The sequence below is a fragment of the Aspergillus welwitschiae genome (genome assembly GCF_003344945.1).
Source record: "Aspergillus welwitschiae strain CBS 139.54b unplaced genomic scaffold BDQ94scaffold_16, whole genome shotgun sequence".
In the NCBI taxonomy this organism is placed as follows: Eukaryota; Fungi; Ascomycota; class Eurotiomycetes; order Eurotiales; family Aspergillaceae; genus Aspergillus; species Aspergillus welwitschiae.
In genome coordinates this window covers 285,490-300,286 of record NW_020798710.1, presented here as the reverse complement: position 1 = coordinate 300,286, position 14,797 = coordinate 285,490, and the positions used below count along the sequence as shown (strand labels likewise).

General features: G+C 53.8%; 5 protein-coding genes across 5 annotated transcripts; 3 read left to right on the top strand and 2 right to left on the bottom strand.

The window, feature by feature from the left end:
- Window positions 1-225: 225 nt before the first annotated feature.
- Window positions 226-3,240, bottom strand: BDQ94DRAFT_143846 (uncharacterized protein). Its single transcript, XM_026766332.1, has 3 exons — window positions 3,169-3,240; window positions 1,944-2,808; window positions 226-1,886 (listed from the first exon to the last, which is right to left on the bottom strand). Exons 2-3 carry the CDS (start codon window positions 2,557-2,559, stop codon window positions 583-585), a joined length of 1,920 nt encoding a protein of 639 aa, XP_026626255.1. The 5' UTR covers window positions 2,560-2,808; window positions 3,169-3,240; the 3' UTR covers window positions 226-582.
- A 1,641-nt stretch (window positions 3,241-4,881) lies between these two features.
- BDQ94DRAFT_143843 (putative small nuclear ribonucleoprotein (LSM7)) lies at window positions 4,882-6,371 on the top strand. Its single transcript, XM_026766331.1, has 3 exons — window positions 4,882-5,526; window positions 5,586-5,657; window positions 5,708-6,371. Exons 1-3 carry the CDS (start codon window positions 5,313-5,315, stop codon window positions 5,833-5,835), a joined length of 414 nt encoding a protein of 137 aa, XP_026626254.1. The 5' UTR covers window positions 4,882-5,312; the 3' UTR covers window positions 5,836-6,371.
- A 129-nt stretch (window positions 6,372-6,500) lies between these two features.
- On the top strand, window positions 6,501-8,230 carry BDQ94DRAFT_178757 (FAS1 domain-containing protein). The gene has a single exon (XM_026773190.1). It carries the CDS (start codon window positions 6,516-6,518, stop codon window positions 8,079-8,081), a length of 1,566 nt encoding a protein of 521 aa, XP_026626253.1. The 5' UTR covers window positions 6,501-6,515; the 3' UTR covers window positions 8,082-8,230.
- Window positions 8,231-8,235: 5 nt separating this feature from the next.
- BDQ94DRAFT_143839 (PAN-complex poly(A)-binding subunit PAN3) lies at window positions 8,236-11,536 on the bottom strand. The gene is made up of 9 exons (XM_026766330.1): window positions 11,094-11,536; window positions 10,909-10,974; window positions 10,778-10,832; window positions 10,547-10,710; window positions 10,390-10,496; window positions 10,090-10,281; window positions 9,895-10,039; window positions 9,686-9,841; window positions 8,236-9,638 (listed from the first exon to the last, which is right to left on the bottom strand). Exons 1-9 carry the CDS (start codon window positions 11,167-11,169, stop codon window positions 8,605-8,607), a joined length of 1,995 nt encoding a protein of 664 aa, XP_026626252.1. The 5' UTR covers window positions 11,170-11,536; the 3' UTR covers window positions 8,236-8,604.
- A 170-nt stretch (window positions 11,537-11,706) lies between these two features.
- On the top strand, window positions 11,707-13,986 carry BDQ94DRAFT_143837 (clathrin-mediated endocytosis regulator UBX3). The gene is made up of 2 exons (XM_026766329.1): window positions 11,707-12,096; window positions 12,161-13,986. The coding sequence occupies exons 1-2, from the start codon at window positions 11,962-11,964 to the stop codon at window positions 13,568-13,570; spliced, it is 1,545 nt and encodes a 514-aa protein (XP_026626251.1). The 5' UTR covers window positions 11,707-11,961; the 3' UTR covers window positions 13,571-13,986.
- Window positions 13,987-14,797: the final 811 nt, after the last annotated feature.

Here is a 14,797-nt window from a genome sequence, read left to right as displayed (position 1 = left end):
AAGACTGCGGGGACACCCCACATTGCGATGGATGGGAAACAAAAGTGGGTGGTGGATGGGTGTAAATTGACGCGGTCTCATTGGCTGGGTAGTTCGGATGGTGGTGCTACGTAAGCATCACTCAGCGAGGAGGTCGGCTATGGCCATTCCCGAGATTCATTACTACTTTGCGGATATATGGATATAGGGAATGCTGGATCGAGAGATTGACGTGACGATCTGTGGGGTTGGATGTGTGTGTATCCTTGTTTGAAGAATAGTAGTATAAAGTAGTAGTGTCCAGATCTATTGGGATCAGTGTCTGCGGGGTGCGGATCGCCCATCGGCAGTTGGTGCCGCGGCGGGAATGACAAACTCCGACACAAATTCACTGGTTCTTCTGCACAGAGTAGATCCTGTATGCATATGCAGTCACATTATGCTATGCCCATCCATGCTATCCCATCCATCCAATCCATCATTTCATCCAGAATTCAAACCGGGATATCCGCTAACTCGCTCAATCAAAAACCTAAATACAACTCCCATGTCCTGTCCAAGGTATCCATATCCATAATTCCCAAACAAAACGTCGGGTCAAAGCTACGCCCGCACCAACTTCCGCTCCCGCTCTCGTTCCTGCTCGCGCTCCCGCTCCCGCTCGTTGCTCACTTCATGCCCCTCCTTCACCGCCGCCGCCACCCGCGTGTGGTGGTCCACCGTATCCAGAATCGCCTGCATCAGCCGCTGGTTGGCATCCGGATCGTCGTCGTCCGCCTCCGCGTGCCGATGCAGGCTGACCCGCCGCTCGTGGCTCATCCCGCTGCTTCCATGCATCTCGCTCATGGCTCGCCGCGGTGACGTCTCCTTGGCCAGCGCCATTCCCGCAATCGGTCCGCCCGTCGGCGCAGACTCGCGGCGCACGCTGTACTCAGACGCAATCTCGCGCTCGCGAGGTCGCGGCTCCGTCTCGGGCAACAGTGCCCCAGACACCGGGGTGGGGGCTGCCGTCGACGGTGGTGCTGCCACAGGAGTGGGCAGTGGATGAGTCGCAGAGGCCTCCTTGGACGAAGGCGGCTCCTCCGCTCGCTCCCGGGACGTGCGATCGACACGAGTCTCACGTAGCTCGTCCTCCTTCACGTCCTTCCAGGAACACTTGGCGTGTTTCTTGGTGCACCCCATGCAGGCGGTCAGGTTCTTTAGACAATCCATGTGTAGCCGACGACAGCGATCGCAGGGCGGCAAGATGCGCTCGCCCCGCTGTAGTTCTTCCATGCGCGCCACCATCTCCATCTTGTGCGGGCCGCCGTCATCCTTTTCGTGGTGGTGGGACTTGGGCGGAGGCAGAAGCGACGACGGTGTATTGGGAATAGCAACCGTAGTCGGTGCCGGGGTGTACAGGTTGTAGTCCGCCGCATCCGACGCTCGCGGCCGCGGCCGGGAAGACTGCCGGCTATTGGAGCCGGGTCCCTCTTCAATGCTGCGCGCCTGCCGATCCTGAGTTGTGAAGAACTTTTTCATGAGCTCGGCGCGGGTCGTCGGCGAGGCGCCTTTGATCGAGGTGCCGTTGATGATAGTAACATTGTCCGTATTGGAATGCGAGAACATAAACTGCGATGACAGCGCATTCTCCTCCACAGTGGCTTCTCCGCCGCCGGGCCGGCCGGCATTCACGGCAACAAAACCAGTGGAGGGAGACTGGGCGCTAGCAGGGGTACTGCCATTCGGATTCTGGGCATGGCCATTGGCATCGCGCCAGGCAGGGCTGATGGAACGATGTTGTTGTTGCTGTTGTTGTTGTTGTTGCTGTCGCTGCGAGTGGAGCGACATGTCGTTCTCCCGCCGAGTGACAATCGCCGTTCGGCGGTTTTTCAAACGGTGGTTCAGTTGTCGGGCGCGGGCAGACACTAGCAACGATGATTAGTTTTAGACTGTAATACAAAAAATCATGTCAAAGGTCATACCCTGGTCGGCCATCTGGATGATCTGCTGGAGGTTCTTCTCCAGAATCTCCAATGCGCCCAATTCCTTCTCCTCATCCTCAATGATCGGCTGCGGGGGGATCATCTTCTGGGGCATCCCCGAGGCGATCAACACAAAGTCCTCCTCGCTGATCTCCACCCGACACTGCTTGGTATAGAATTGGCACACTCGCACCCCGTTGCGCGACTTTTCCAGGTTGAACTGCTCAGGTTTGTTCTTGGCAAACTCGACTACATCCAGCCAGGTCACGTTGGGGGAGTCCTTGCCATGCGACTTGAGCACGCGAGGCGGCCCATCGAACAAGCGCTCAAAGCGCTTGATCAAAATGGGCCCCAGCGGACAGGCGCCCAAGTTCCCAGCGATGCTTTCGTGACGATGTAAGACGCCGTCGTACTCGCCAATGAGATGCACAATGGCGGGCATGGTATCATCGACGGAGACGAGAGGAAGGTTGTCAGGGTATTGGCGGGCGAGGTAGTTGATCTGCAGGTGATTGGAATGGGTTTTGGGAACCTTGGATGCGATAGGAGGGAAATCGCCGGAAGGTGAGCGCGGTCGTTTACTCGACGGCTCAGCCGTCGCGGTTCTGGACTCCATGGTGATGCCGGAGGTAGCAGGCGACCAAGGAAGACAGTGAGGAAGTAAATCCGGGTGGATTGCGACGAAGCGAGGAGTCGCGGAAAATACGGGGCAGGGAGGGGGAGGGATAAATGGGAGGAACCCAGAGAGGAAAAACGGGTTTATAGCAGAAATGAGTAATGAGAAGACTGGCGAAAGACGGGCTGCCGATGGCGGAGCATCAGGCTCCAGAGTGCGGGTTCAGGTTCAGCCACTGGGCAGCGCGTGCTGCGTTCGAGTTAGGTAATCGGCGACCCCAACGGAAAAAAAAAAAACTTGGGAAAATGGGGGGGAGGGGGGGGGGGGGGGAGGATCCAGTGTCGGGAGGGAAGAAAATGTGGGGGAGGAAGAATACCCAGGGAAGAATAGAGTAGGGAAGAAGTGGGAGAGGGAAGAGGGAGTGGAAGGGGAAGGGGGGAGGGAGGAAGAGGAGACGAGGAAGAAAGCGAGAAGGAAGGAGAGGAGAGAGGATAGAGACCGGAGAGGAGGAGAGGAGAGAGGAGGGAGAGGGAGGGAGAAAGAGAGAAGAGAGAGCGAGGAGGAGAGATGGGGGAAGAGGCAAGAGAAAGGAAAGTTAGGAGGACGAACCGGCAGGTAAAGGCGGACGGAGTTACGGCCGGGAGGAAGAGGGTTGGGGGGAGCCGTTGGCCAGGTTAGTTTCTTAGTAGTTTGTTAGAGACATGGGACTAAAGGATTAAAGGCGCGCAGAATAAGGACTGGATGGGACGATATCTATTTACTCACTACTCACTACTCACTACTTAATAACTACTCACTAGCTGTTGCAGCTGTAGCAGCACAGCAAAAACAGAATGTCCCAACCAGCAGACTGCAGGGACGGGATGGTGGAAGTGATGGCCAATAATACCCTCGAATGGATGCTGGTGACGCTGCGGATGGCGGAACGGGCGAGAGGATGGGATTGATAGGGAACTAATGAACGGACTGGGATAGTGAGTGACTGACTAGATAGTAAGTTACCTACTGCTTTGATACATCCTCCCCCAACTTGCCGTCCTCATTGGCAGCAGCCAGACGATGGGAGATGCCGAGTGGACCGAGCTAAAGGGCCTGCAAGTGGGTGATGGCGATCTTCCGCAAAACAAATGGTAGCCTGATCGCGCCTGGACGATAGGGATGTTTTTCTTCTGTCTGTGTGTCTGTCTGTCTGTCTTGTATTCCCGCTGAGTTCCTGGGTGATCCGCATGATTATTTTTGACTGAACTCCCCTTTCCATGGACTCTGGGCTGTACTTAGTCTCTTTTGACCCCTGATGGCTAACAACACAGCAACCAACTTTCCACTCCTCTCCTGCAAACCCAGCGAGAGGAACTGGCGAGTGACCGGTTATCGCTTACCTAAGGCAGGGCGGAGTCCCGCCGGGCTCTTCCGCTGGTCATTAAACATACATGACATGTTATGACCATACATCAATACGCCGCCCATGCGCCTTGTTATCAAGGCCAGGCCAGGCCGGGGCATGAACCGACAACACCTTACAGTAGGGCCGGTTATGGGGGCCCATGTTTTGAGTAAATAGACACCACAATGAATGTATAGCAGAAACTAGCGAGGATACGAAGAATCCAGCAGACCCGATGTTACATCTCCGACAATTCTCCCCTTATCATCAGCATTGACATTGGTTCCGATCCCAAGCGCATGTGTCTGGGGTTGCAAGTCCCCTTGCGGCGGACTCTAGGGACCGACAAGCAAAGCAAGAGGAAGGACGGCTATCTGACACGTTGTCCTCTGGCGGCCAGGTGGAAGTGGCTGCTATGATGCTGGTGCTCCGTTTCCTTCCGGAACTTATCCAATGGGTATTGGTTTGGCTGGCGTCATGGGTTTCGTGATTGTGCACAGGGGAAGCCGCCCGGAACCCGGCCTGGACCAGACCAGCTCATCCTTCGGACGGGGGTCGCGCTCCGCCCGTGCTGAGCCGGTGCCAGACAATCAGTGAGCCCCGGTTTCTACCTTCCCATAAGTTTTTACTCGAGTCATTTTTTGGGTTTTCATTGCTGATGGGGAATCATTATCTTCCCCCAGTGTGAGACATTAAATAGGATCAATCGGATGAAGATGGTTGCCTAAAAAGCCTTCATCAAACTGGTCCAGCAAAGGCCGAGCTGTGATGGGCGCGTGTCCGACACTGGCCGGGTTCCAGCCCCCCCACGATACGCGCTAACCCGGGCCGGTGGTCAGGTACTGTTCGAGTTGGAAATGTGACAGATGTCTTGTAATTTTTACCATCTTTAATTGCCAGGAAGACAAAAAAAAAAGAGTTTTCCGATCTCCTCCCAGCGTCCACAGATCCCGTGACTGGCTCGACCTCGTGATTGTGGTTGTTTTGCTTGTTGCTATTGCTGCTGCTCTTTGCTATTGCTGCTCCGGCTGAAAATCCCTCATAGTCAGAGTTTCCCTGCAACAGCTTGACTGACTCCCTCCGCCCCCGTGAAATTCCCGTCGGGCCCAATTTGGCATTTTTGTCCACACCGGTGTGCCATTTCCAGGGAGCTGCCGGCCAGTCCATTCCAATCCCCCTCGTCTGTCCAGCTACTCTCACTACTAGCTGGTTCATCTTGCATTTCCCCTCCTTCCCCTCATTTTCCTTTACCCGACACCGCATTATCTAATCCACATCCTTCCTAATTGGACTAAACCCACCACTCCCACACATAATCTACTACTAAGTAACTTCCCCTCCCAACCTAAACACTCCCTCCAGCCAAGCCATGTCCGAAAGAGGCTCGTTCCGTGGAGGTGGCCGTGGCCGCGGCGGAGGCTATGACCGGTCTGGCGGTCGTGGCGCCCACAGAGGTGGCGGTGCTGGTGGCGGTGCCCACCAGCAGCAGCAGCAGCAGGAGAAGCCCAAGAAGGAAAACATCCTCGACCTCAACAAGTATATGGACAAGGAGGTGCGCGTCAAGTTCAATGGCGGTCGTGAGGGTAAGACCCACCCCTACTGTTGCTATTTACATACACTCCTAACTGATATTTGTGTCCAGTTATTGGTACGCTCAAGGGATACGACCAACTTATGAACCTGGTCCTGGACGATGTCAAGGAATCCATGCGCGGTAAGCACACCCTGCAATCTCCACACCATGACTTTAACTGACGGCCCCAGATGACGAGGGCAACGAGAACACTCGCTCTCTGGGTCTCGTCGTGGCCCGTGGCACCATCATCGTCCTGATCTCGCCCGCCGACGGCAGCGAGGAGATTGCCAACCCCTTCGTGCAACCCGAAGAGTAATCACGTGCTCTGGAGGCCGATATCAGAGCAGCTTTGCGGTTTGTTGGTGCCTGATGCGGTGTTTCCCTTCTGAGTGACCAGCCATGTGCACGCCCTGCACAATTGACGACAATCGTTGCAGCCGTCGTCCGCCTCACGTCCTGATGGATGTGAGTCGATGAGTCTGAGTCTATCTTGATGTTGCCGTCCACCACGGACGGTGGGCGGAAGCTTACTATACACACCTACGAAGCCAGATGATGAAATGTATTATGTGCGCCCTGAGCGTTGAACTTGTATCTGCATGAAGCCATGCATAGCGCAATACCAGAATACTACATAGTAATGGCGGGCACTTGACTGCCTACGATCAGCTTCCTTTCCGCCCTGCGAGTGGTCATGACATCATTCTCCGTGTCGTCATGAACAAATTGCCGAGTTCCTCCAATGTGCTGCTGTGTATGATGCTGTAACCCCCCAATTGTTAAAGTTAGTGCTGTGTATCACCATAACAATACTTGTGTTCTCCCTCATGATGTTACTGAACATTAGGCTCAGCCCGACAGATGGGTCTAGGCCCAATTGGCCTGCCCTCTCGTCAGATAGAAAACACACTGGATCCCTGCAACGCAACACAACAAGCAGCATTGTCTGCAACAGATCCCATTAACATCTTCTCCGTATAAGCTGCCCGTCTCATAATGAAACTCCCTCTCTGGCCCCTCGTGGCCTTACCCCTCTCAGCCGCCCTCGTCTTCCCCTTTCACCAGAATCACCTCCCCAAGGATGATCATAGTATCACCATCGACGACGAGAACATAGACTCCGACCTAATCAATGGCATAACCACCACCCTCGCAACAGCCCTCGACCACCTCACAACCGACATCTGGCCCACCATCGTGGACAACTCCTTCAACTACCGCTCCAGTGATGGCCTCCATCACTACGCCCAGCAAGTCTCCGAACTCGCTCCGCCCTTCCGCCATCCCTCTCCACCCCCATACCTCCGCCACCCCGCATCCAACAAGACCCTCTACGACCTCATCCTCTCCGACCCCGACACTTCCCTCCTCGCCCACTTCATCCGCAACGACCCGCACCTCACACACCTCCTCAACAACACCTCCGCCAACCTCACCTTCTTCGCTCCTACCGACGCAGCCATTCACAGACTCCACCACCATCATCACCACCACCATGGGCATAATACCAACAACAATGAAGATGCCCATGACCGCATCCGCCACATCCTCACCTACCACACCGTCAAGGGATCCTATCCCATCGATAGACTCTTCCACTCGCCTACAATCCCGACTCATATACCTACTGAACCTAATCCCAACTCCCTCCCGCAACGCATCACCGTCCGTCCAATCATAACGCGCAACATCATGCTCAATTTCCATAGTCGCGTCATCTCCCTCGATAAACACGCCTCCAATGGCGTCCTTTATCACATCGACTCAGTCCTCCTGCCTCCTCCTGCTGCCCTCAATTTACTTGACATCATCCCTCTTGAGTTCAGCACCTTTACACTAGCCCTGTACAAAACCGGTCTGGACAGGGTACTTAACACCTCCATCACCAGCAAAAACCGAAACCTCCAAAGCCCCAACCTGCAAGACAACGACATCAGACAAACACAACTACCCAAATCATCCCCAAATAAAGAAAAAGAAAAGAAAGGAGGAGGAGGAGGTTTAACCCTCTTCCTCCCCACCAACTCCGCCTTCAGCGCAACATTCACCCCGCAAGCCCTCGCCTTCCTCTTCTCCCCAGAGGGAAGTACATACCTCTCCGCGATTATTAAATACCACTTCGTGGTTGGTGAAACGCTATACTCGGATACATTGTACACGAAACACGGGGATATAGTCCCTCTTCCATCGAGGGATGTATCTCATCTAGAGATGGGGAGTTTATTACATGGAGTTCGCTCACACCCTAGTTTTGATGGTAGTGATGAAGGAAAGGCGGAGACCCTCTTCATCGACGCGAAACGCCACGGCGCGTATCCCTTCTTCCGGGTGAACGGGTACCAGGGCATCAAGACGATGGATTTGTTATCGGTGGAGGGGAACATGCATGTTTTGAATGAGAGGGTGTTGGTGCCGCCGAAACGGGTGGGCGATGGGGAGAAGTATGCGGTTGATGCGAGGGAGAGGGAAGATGGGTATTTGATGGGGGTCGAGGAGGTGAGGGAGAGGTTGAGGGGGTTTTTGGTGGAGGATGATTACTATGCTTCCAGGGGTGGGTTGTAAAGTTGGAATTATGATCTGGTTATAGATGTGATATGTGGTCGTGGTTCCTTTCTTTTCCTTGTTATATACTCTACTTAGTGGGGTCATTGTTCTTGTCTCTACACTACACTAAATATTGGATTACTATACTGGTATTGGGATAATAAGCTGGAATGTGAACTTCAATCTCATACATTTCTAACTATGGCGTATCTGTCTTAATATTCTTCTTCGTCACTGCTGTATAAACGTGCCCGTGATCCATCATCCACCCATCACCATCACTTATCATCGATAATGTGAGCAGTTGATGATATCTTCGGCAGTCAAAATAGTCAATGTAGACATATCATATCCTCGCTGGAACATAGGAAACAATATTCCCCTCCACCATGAGTCAAATCCAAGAATATCCACCCTTCCATCCATCCATCTGTCGTGTAAGAATAGCCCAGCCGGAGCTTATGACACACACTCATAAAATACCACATAAGGATATATGTATGTAGCACATTACAGTGCAGTGGTGTCCAACTCAGACTACTCAATGCAGCCTGCTACTAGCCGAAGGCTTTAGCAGCGCCTGGAAGGACGACTCCAGAGCTTTCTTCAGCTCCTTATAGCTGACCACGAAGCAACTCTGCTCGTCGCGGCTGATCAAGGTGATTTTCTCGTCCGTGCCTGCGTCCAGCTTGTTCAGGCACATGAGCACATGGCCCAGGTCGACGACGGGGTCGCCCTGCGCGTCCACCTGGTGGAAGACGTAATCGCGGAAGATCTTCAAGAAGTACCGCTCGCCGTTCTCGGACCATTGTCGATCATGCTCGTACTCGGGTCGCTCGTTAATAAAGTTCAGCTTCGTCATGAGCCGGACGAGGCGGCCGTTCTCGAGCTCGCGACTCAGATCGGAGGTTAATTGGTCGTCTAGGTGAAGGGCAGAGTCGAAGGTCGACATCAGTGTCGATGAGATGCCGGTGATAAAAATGTCAATGTTTCTTTCCTGGTCTTTCTGGAGCCCGTTTAGCAGCCAGAAGACCGAGTTCTTCAGCTGCGCAGTGTATGCGCGTGTGAAGTGTTCCATGGCCTTGGTAGGGTTGTGCATAACATTGGGCTGGTTGGCGCCCAGAGTGACGATGAGCTGTCCAAAGTTGACCAGATCTTGCCGCTGGAGTTCGGCCAGAGATCGCTGAGTGTCGAATTGGACCACATCCATGATGGCGCAGGCGTTGAGACGAATGCGATTCCGCCCAGTCAAGAGGATCTTGCTTGGGTCAATGATCCTGGCAGCCAATTGGCTGGCATGAATTGCTTTTAGAGCATTGGCAATCTGAGTCATGTAACCCCAGAGAACCTGTTCCGGGATGTGTGTGTTATGGCGACCCTGGAACCGGTTTCCGGCGCCGAGATGCTGCTCAGCCAGCGTCTTCGACAGTGGGTGATAGTCGGTGACAAAGATCAACGAGCTGTCCTGAAAGCTTCGGCTAGTAAACGCATCGTGGACTGTCACGACACTACCGTTGCATACACGCTTCCAAGCTTGCACGGAGCGAATGGCCTTTTCGTTCGTCAACCGGAAACCTGCAGACGTTAGTATCCAGATAATGGTATGAAGAGAATTAAAGTACCCTCGAGTCTCCGGAGAGCGTAAAAGTTCCCGTCCTTACTAGACTGAGCTTTGTACACCCAGCTGGGAAAGCCAAAGATGGTAGCATTCTTCTGATGGTTGAGATCGAGCGGGACAAGAGAGTGAAAGTAATCAACCTGAGCCGGTAGCTGAGTATCTAGTCTCAAGTCAGCATTATTAGCAAAACGTACTTAAATGCCGGCAACGTACTTGGTAGTGTCTGGAGCGTGGCTGCCGCCTTCTTCTGCATTTCCTCCCGTAGGTCATTAGGGAGGAAAAGGTCGTGTACGTTTCGCTGATAGCCCAACGTATTCTGACTGTGAGGCCCGATCGGGGCATACATGTGATATTGGACCTGACACTTGGTTAAGATTTGTTATGTACCACAGATAAGGAGTGGCTTACTGGCTGCTGGAATCCAGACTGGTTGGCGAAGAACGCTGCTCCGTTCAGCGCTGCAGCAGTGTCATGCGAGAAAGGATTGGCCTGCACCGGGCCGACAGCATTTGCTGCGGAGAGGGGATTCGGGGCGGTCACAAAAGGGTCGAAAGCGCTCGTGCTAGGAACACCGGCAGTCCCGTTACCTTGCAGGGAACCCTATTCCAATTAGTATTGCAAGCAAGTACACTTCGAGCAAGGTCACCACAACAGATGACATGCAGAAGCAGTCAACCTGCCTGGAGCACCTCGATCTGGCAGCCTTACTATATGTGCAGTATCAAAGCCCTGAGGCACAAACTCTTGTACCTCTGCCACAGACCAATCGGGAGTCATCGTACCCGGGCGAGTAGTAGGGGTGCTGGAGTTGGATCCTGATTGTAGTCAGATTCCGCTTCGCATCCCGGAAACCGGTAGGGCATACGTGATGATATACTTCTAGGTTGAAAGGGAGCTGCGCTCGCAGCCTTGGGCGAAATCGTAGCCATTTTTTTCATGGTCGCTGATTGGGAAGTGGGCGATGATCCATTCGACGACAATATGGATGGGGTAAAGCTGGGGGAGTCGACGTTCAGACGTTTCTTATTACTGCCAAATGGGTAAGTCATCTTCCTCTCTGACTCCAACATTGCGCGCCTCTCCCGGAAGTGCCAACCTGTCTGATTGATATCCTGAATTCACTTTATGCGGGTCGTGGTTGAAGGCGCACCCTTCACAAGCAATCGGACGGTTAGACGGATCCTAGCGAGCATGAAGTGGGACAATAGGCAAGGAATGGCTAAGCACCTTTATCTTCGTAGCGACATCGGCCATAAATGGTCACATTGCGACACAGCGTATCTTTGGCGTTCTCTGTAAGGTCAGGATGACGAACATGTTAGCTGATACAGCCGAAAGAAGCAAAGGCCGACGGGAGCATTGAATCATATTTCGTTGCCCCAAGCCGGCATTTGAATCATAATCCAACTAACCTCGTCCCTTCATTTTCGGAGACCCCGTACCACGACGGGCGTCTTCCAGCGTCGCAGACTTTCCCGTGGTAGCCATGATAGATTCGTTATCCACAGTTGGGCGCGGATCAACGGACAGGTATGTCCATTGAGTCAAGAAATATCGGACGACCTAAAATATCTAGAGGAAACCACATTCCTCAACGGAGAAGACCCGCAGACTAGCTCGACAACCCGAGATGCCCTCAGAGACGGTGTCGAGGCGATGTTCGCTGATGGCAGGGTAAATGTTCCGCAACAGCCAAGGACGGCTGGGATGGCGAGATCGGGCCCCCTTTCGAGCGTTAGACGGTGGGAACAGCCAAAACAATTGAGAAGAAACGTCCGGAGACAGGAACGGACGAAGATCTCATGCCATGGATGGTGACAAGGCAGTAAGACCGCAAGGCAGCATCCGAACCAAGGGCGGCGCGGGGGGTAGAGGGAGGGGGAACTGGACGGGAGTGCGTCGAACTCCGTCCCGTGCACGGACCACTCGGGCGTCAAGCGCGCGTCTAGCGTGGCTCGCAGCGGCCATGACGGAGCTGTCCTTCTGAGGCCAGCTAGCACAGTATTATCGTTCCCCACGACTTCCCCTCCCTACCATCTCTCCTAGCTACGTCCTGGTCTGCGTCTGTGGCGGTCTACTGCATGACTTAAACATTCTTTAGGAGCTCGCTACTTTTTCTGTCCTTAGCTCCCCCTCTATATCCTTATTAGCTAGGCTATTCTGACGCACACGACTCCCGCGGCTCATCTATACCCCCATCACTCACGCCAGTTCCAGTTCCACTGGCCTCGCTGCTCCTTTCCAAGCCGTTCTGTTCATGGATGATATCGTCAATTGACCATGTCCACCTTCGGGCTTGATATATCCCAACTCTCCGACAGCGAGAGGTCCGCTCTCGAGACTTATACTGCGGTCACCGGTCAGGAACATTCGGAAGCCATTCCTTTGTTGCGCCGCTCACAATGGAATGTGCAGGTAAGGCCGGATGATGACATACTACCTTTAGATATCATGGGAACTAATCAGTCGCTGCTTTCAGATCGCCATCTCCAAATTCTTTGACGGCGAAGGGCCGGATCCCGTCGAGGAAGCCCGCGCTGCTCTCAATTCCCCTCCTCCGCGACCCGCTCGACAGACACAAAACCTCATGACTGATGACATTGCTGCGCAATTTGCTCCGAATCCCCGTGCGGCCGAGCCAGCTCCCCGGATAAATACCCAGCCTGAAGATCAATCGGTCTACCGCCCGCCTTTCATACTAGCTCTGCTGTTTACTCCGCTGAACCTCCTCTATCGACTACTCTACAGCTCCTTCCGCCTCTTTGGTGCCTTGTTTCCCTTCCTTCCGCGCTTCTTTAACACAACAGCGAATCCCGCTCTTCAAGGCTCCCGGAGAAATACCAATGGTCGCCGGCCCTTGGGTCCCAAAGATACGGCCGCCCGGTTCATCCGGGAATTCGAGGAGGAATATGGCACCAACTCGATCAGTTTCCTCGAGAACGGATATAACATGGCCTTGGAGAAAGCCCACCGGGACCTCAAATTTCTCCTAGTTGTGCTTCTTGCCCCCGAGCATGACGATACAAATGGCTGGGTCCGAGACACACTTCTATCTCGCGAAGTGACCGACTTTGTGAACGACCCGCAAAACGACTTACTTGTCTGGGGAGGGAATGTTCAAGACTCTGAGGCTTATCAGGTTGCCAACTCCCTCCGCTGCACCAAGTTTCCCTTTGCAGCCGCACTAGTCCACACTCCGAACGTTTCCTCGAATGCGATGTCGGTTGTGTCGAGAATATCTGGAACAACGTCCCCTGCGGAGTTTGTAGAGAAACTCCGATCGGCAATTTCGCAGCACAAGGAGCCACTCGAGCGCATCCGGTCAACCCGGGCGGAGCAGCAAGCTTCACGCAGCCTCCGTGAACAGCAGGACTCCGCCTACGAGCGTTCTCTGGCCATTGACAGAGAGCGGGCGAGACAGAGGCGGGAAGCAGAGGCAGCCCGACAGAGGGAAGAGCAAGAGGCAGCCGAACGTCGAGCGGCCGAGGAGAAGCGCATACATGATCTTCAGCAATGGAAGCAATGGCGGGCACAAACCATCCCCGAGGAACCCGGACCGGACGTCAAGGACGCTGTTCGCATTAGTATCCGACTGCCTTCTGGCGAGCGTGTCATCCGCAAGTTTGCGCCCGACGCGTCGCTTGACGAGCTCTACGCTTTTGTTGAATGCTACGATATCCTGAAGGAGCCAACAGAAAAGGCCACGGAAGCAGTGAAGCCGGAGGGCTTCGAACACCAATATGGGTTCCGGCTGGTTTCACCCATGCCGCGGGTGGTCTACGAAGTGGAAGCTGGGGGATCAGTGCGGGACAAGATCGGCCGAGGAGGGAACCTTCTAGTCGAACCGATCGATGACGACAGCGACGAGGAGGACGAAGAAGAGGCATAAAGCTCTTGGTCTGACGGTTGTAATTGTATTGTTTTCGCATCCTGGCTGCATGGCGCAAGAATGGAGCTGTCCGGGTGATTTGCAGAGACTTTCCAGCAACTTGACTGTCTTAGTATGTAATAACAAAGATCACGATAATGACACGGGAAAAGAAAGCCCCAACGGCCCAGTGACGCTATGCCACCCTGCAGGAAGAGCCTCTGTGCGCGGGTGTGGTTCCTAAACTCAATTTCTTGTAGCAGATGAGTGTGGTCATGTGCGGTTTGGTTTCCCCCGGGAGGCCCGACAGCACGGAATCTTGGCCATCCGAAGGCAGATGCAGAACGCGTTGCCCTCATTGTTTGCCCTGCCAATTAGAAGTGGTAGCGGCGTGTATCAGACATGATGAGCTCGTATGAGTCACATTGTTATCATTGTCGGGGCTGCATGCTGATCCTGCCGTGGCTTGACCTTAGACCGCACTTGTAACTTTATATTGAATCGGAAGTGATACAACACCCGATGGGCGTGGAGTCAAGGCTTCGCACTTCCCGAAAAGGCAAATCCCGCCAGTGATGATGCCCGGAAAGATTAGGCAGAAAGAGCACCTACGCATTCATATATTGGGCATGTTAAGTAAGGAATCTCACCGTGTTGGGCGGTGATTGGAACTATCCGGAGCTTGGACATGAGTCTGAAGACAAGTCGTTGCGCTCTACAGAGTAGGTCATAGTAGGTACGAGATAGTTATTGACCGTAGGCGCACAGGGTTGGGTGAAGATTATCCACATGGATACGCAGGCCTGCTGTCATTCTGGGATCGCAGGTGCCACATATTCAGCCATCCCAGCAGCGATCATCTGTGGAGCGAGTTCATGACACAGAGCCGCTCTTTATCTCGAGTCTGTAAGTAAGCTGCCAGTTAGCTAAAGGCAACTTATGATCTAGAAAGAGGTGCATTAAGCTGGTCAAGCATGGTAATAGCTGAGTCATCCATAAATATCAAGGTGCACAAGGATCTGTACCGCAATCTCGGATCATGAGCTCTCCGATACGGTACCGTAAAGGGGGCAATTAAGGACTAATTGGCCGGGCCTCGGAAGGCTGGCGTCCCGCCCCACTCCACCCCACCCAAAACCTGCCATTCCCTTTCGGGACAATGGCCGCTCAGCCCCGAACCTTCGTTTTCGCCACGTTTTAGGGAAAATTCGCACACTTGGAAGCCTGGAAACCTGGAAACCTGGGTTG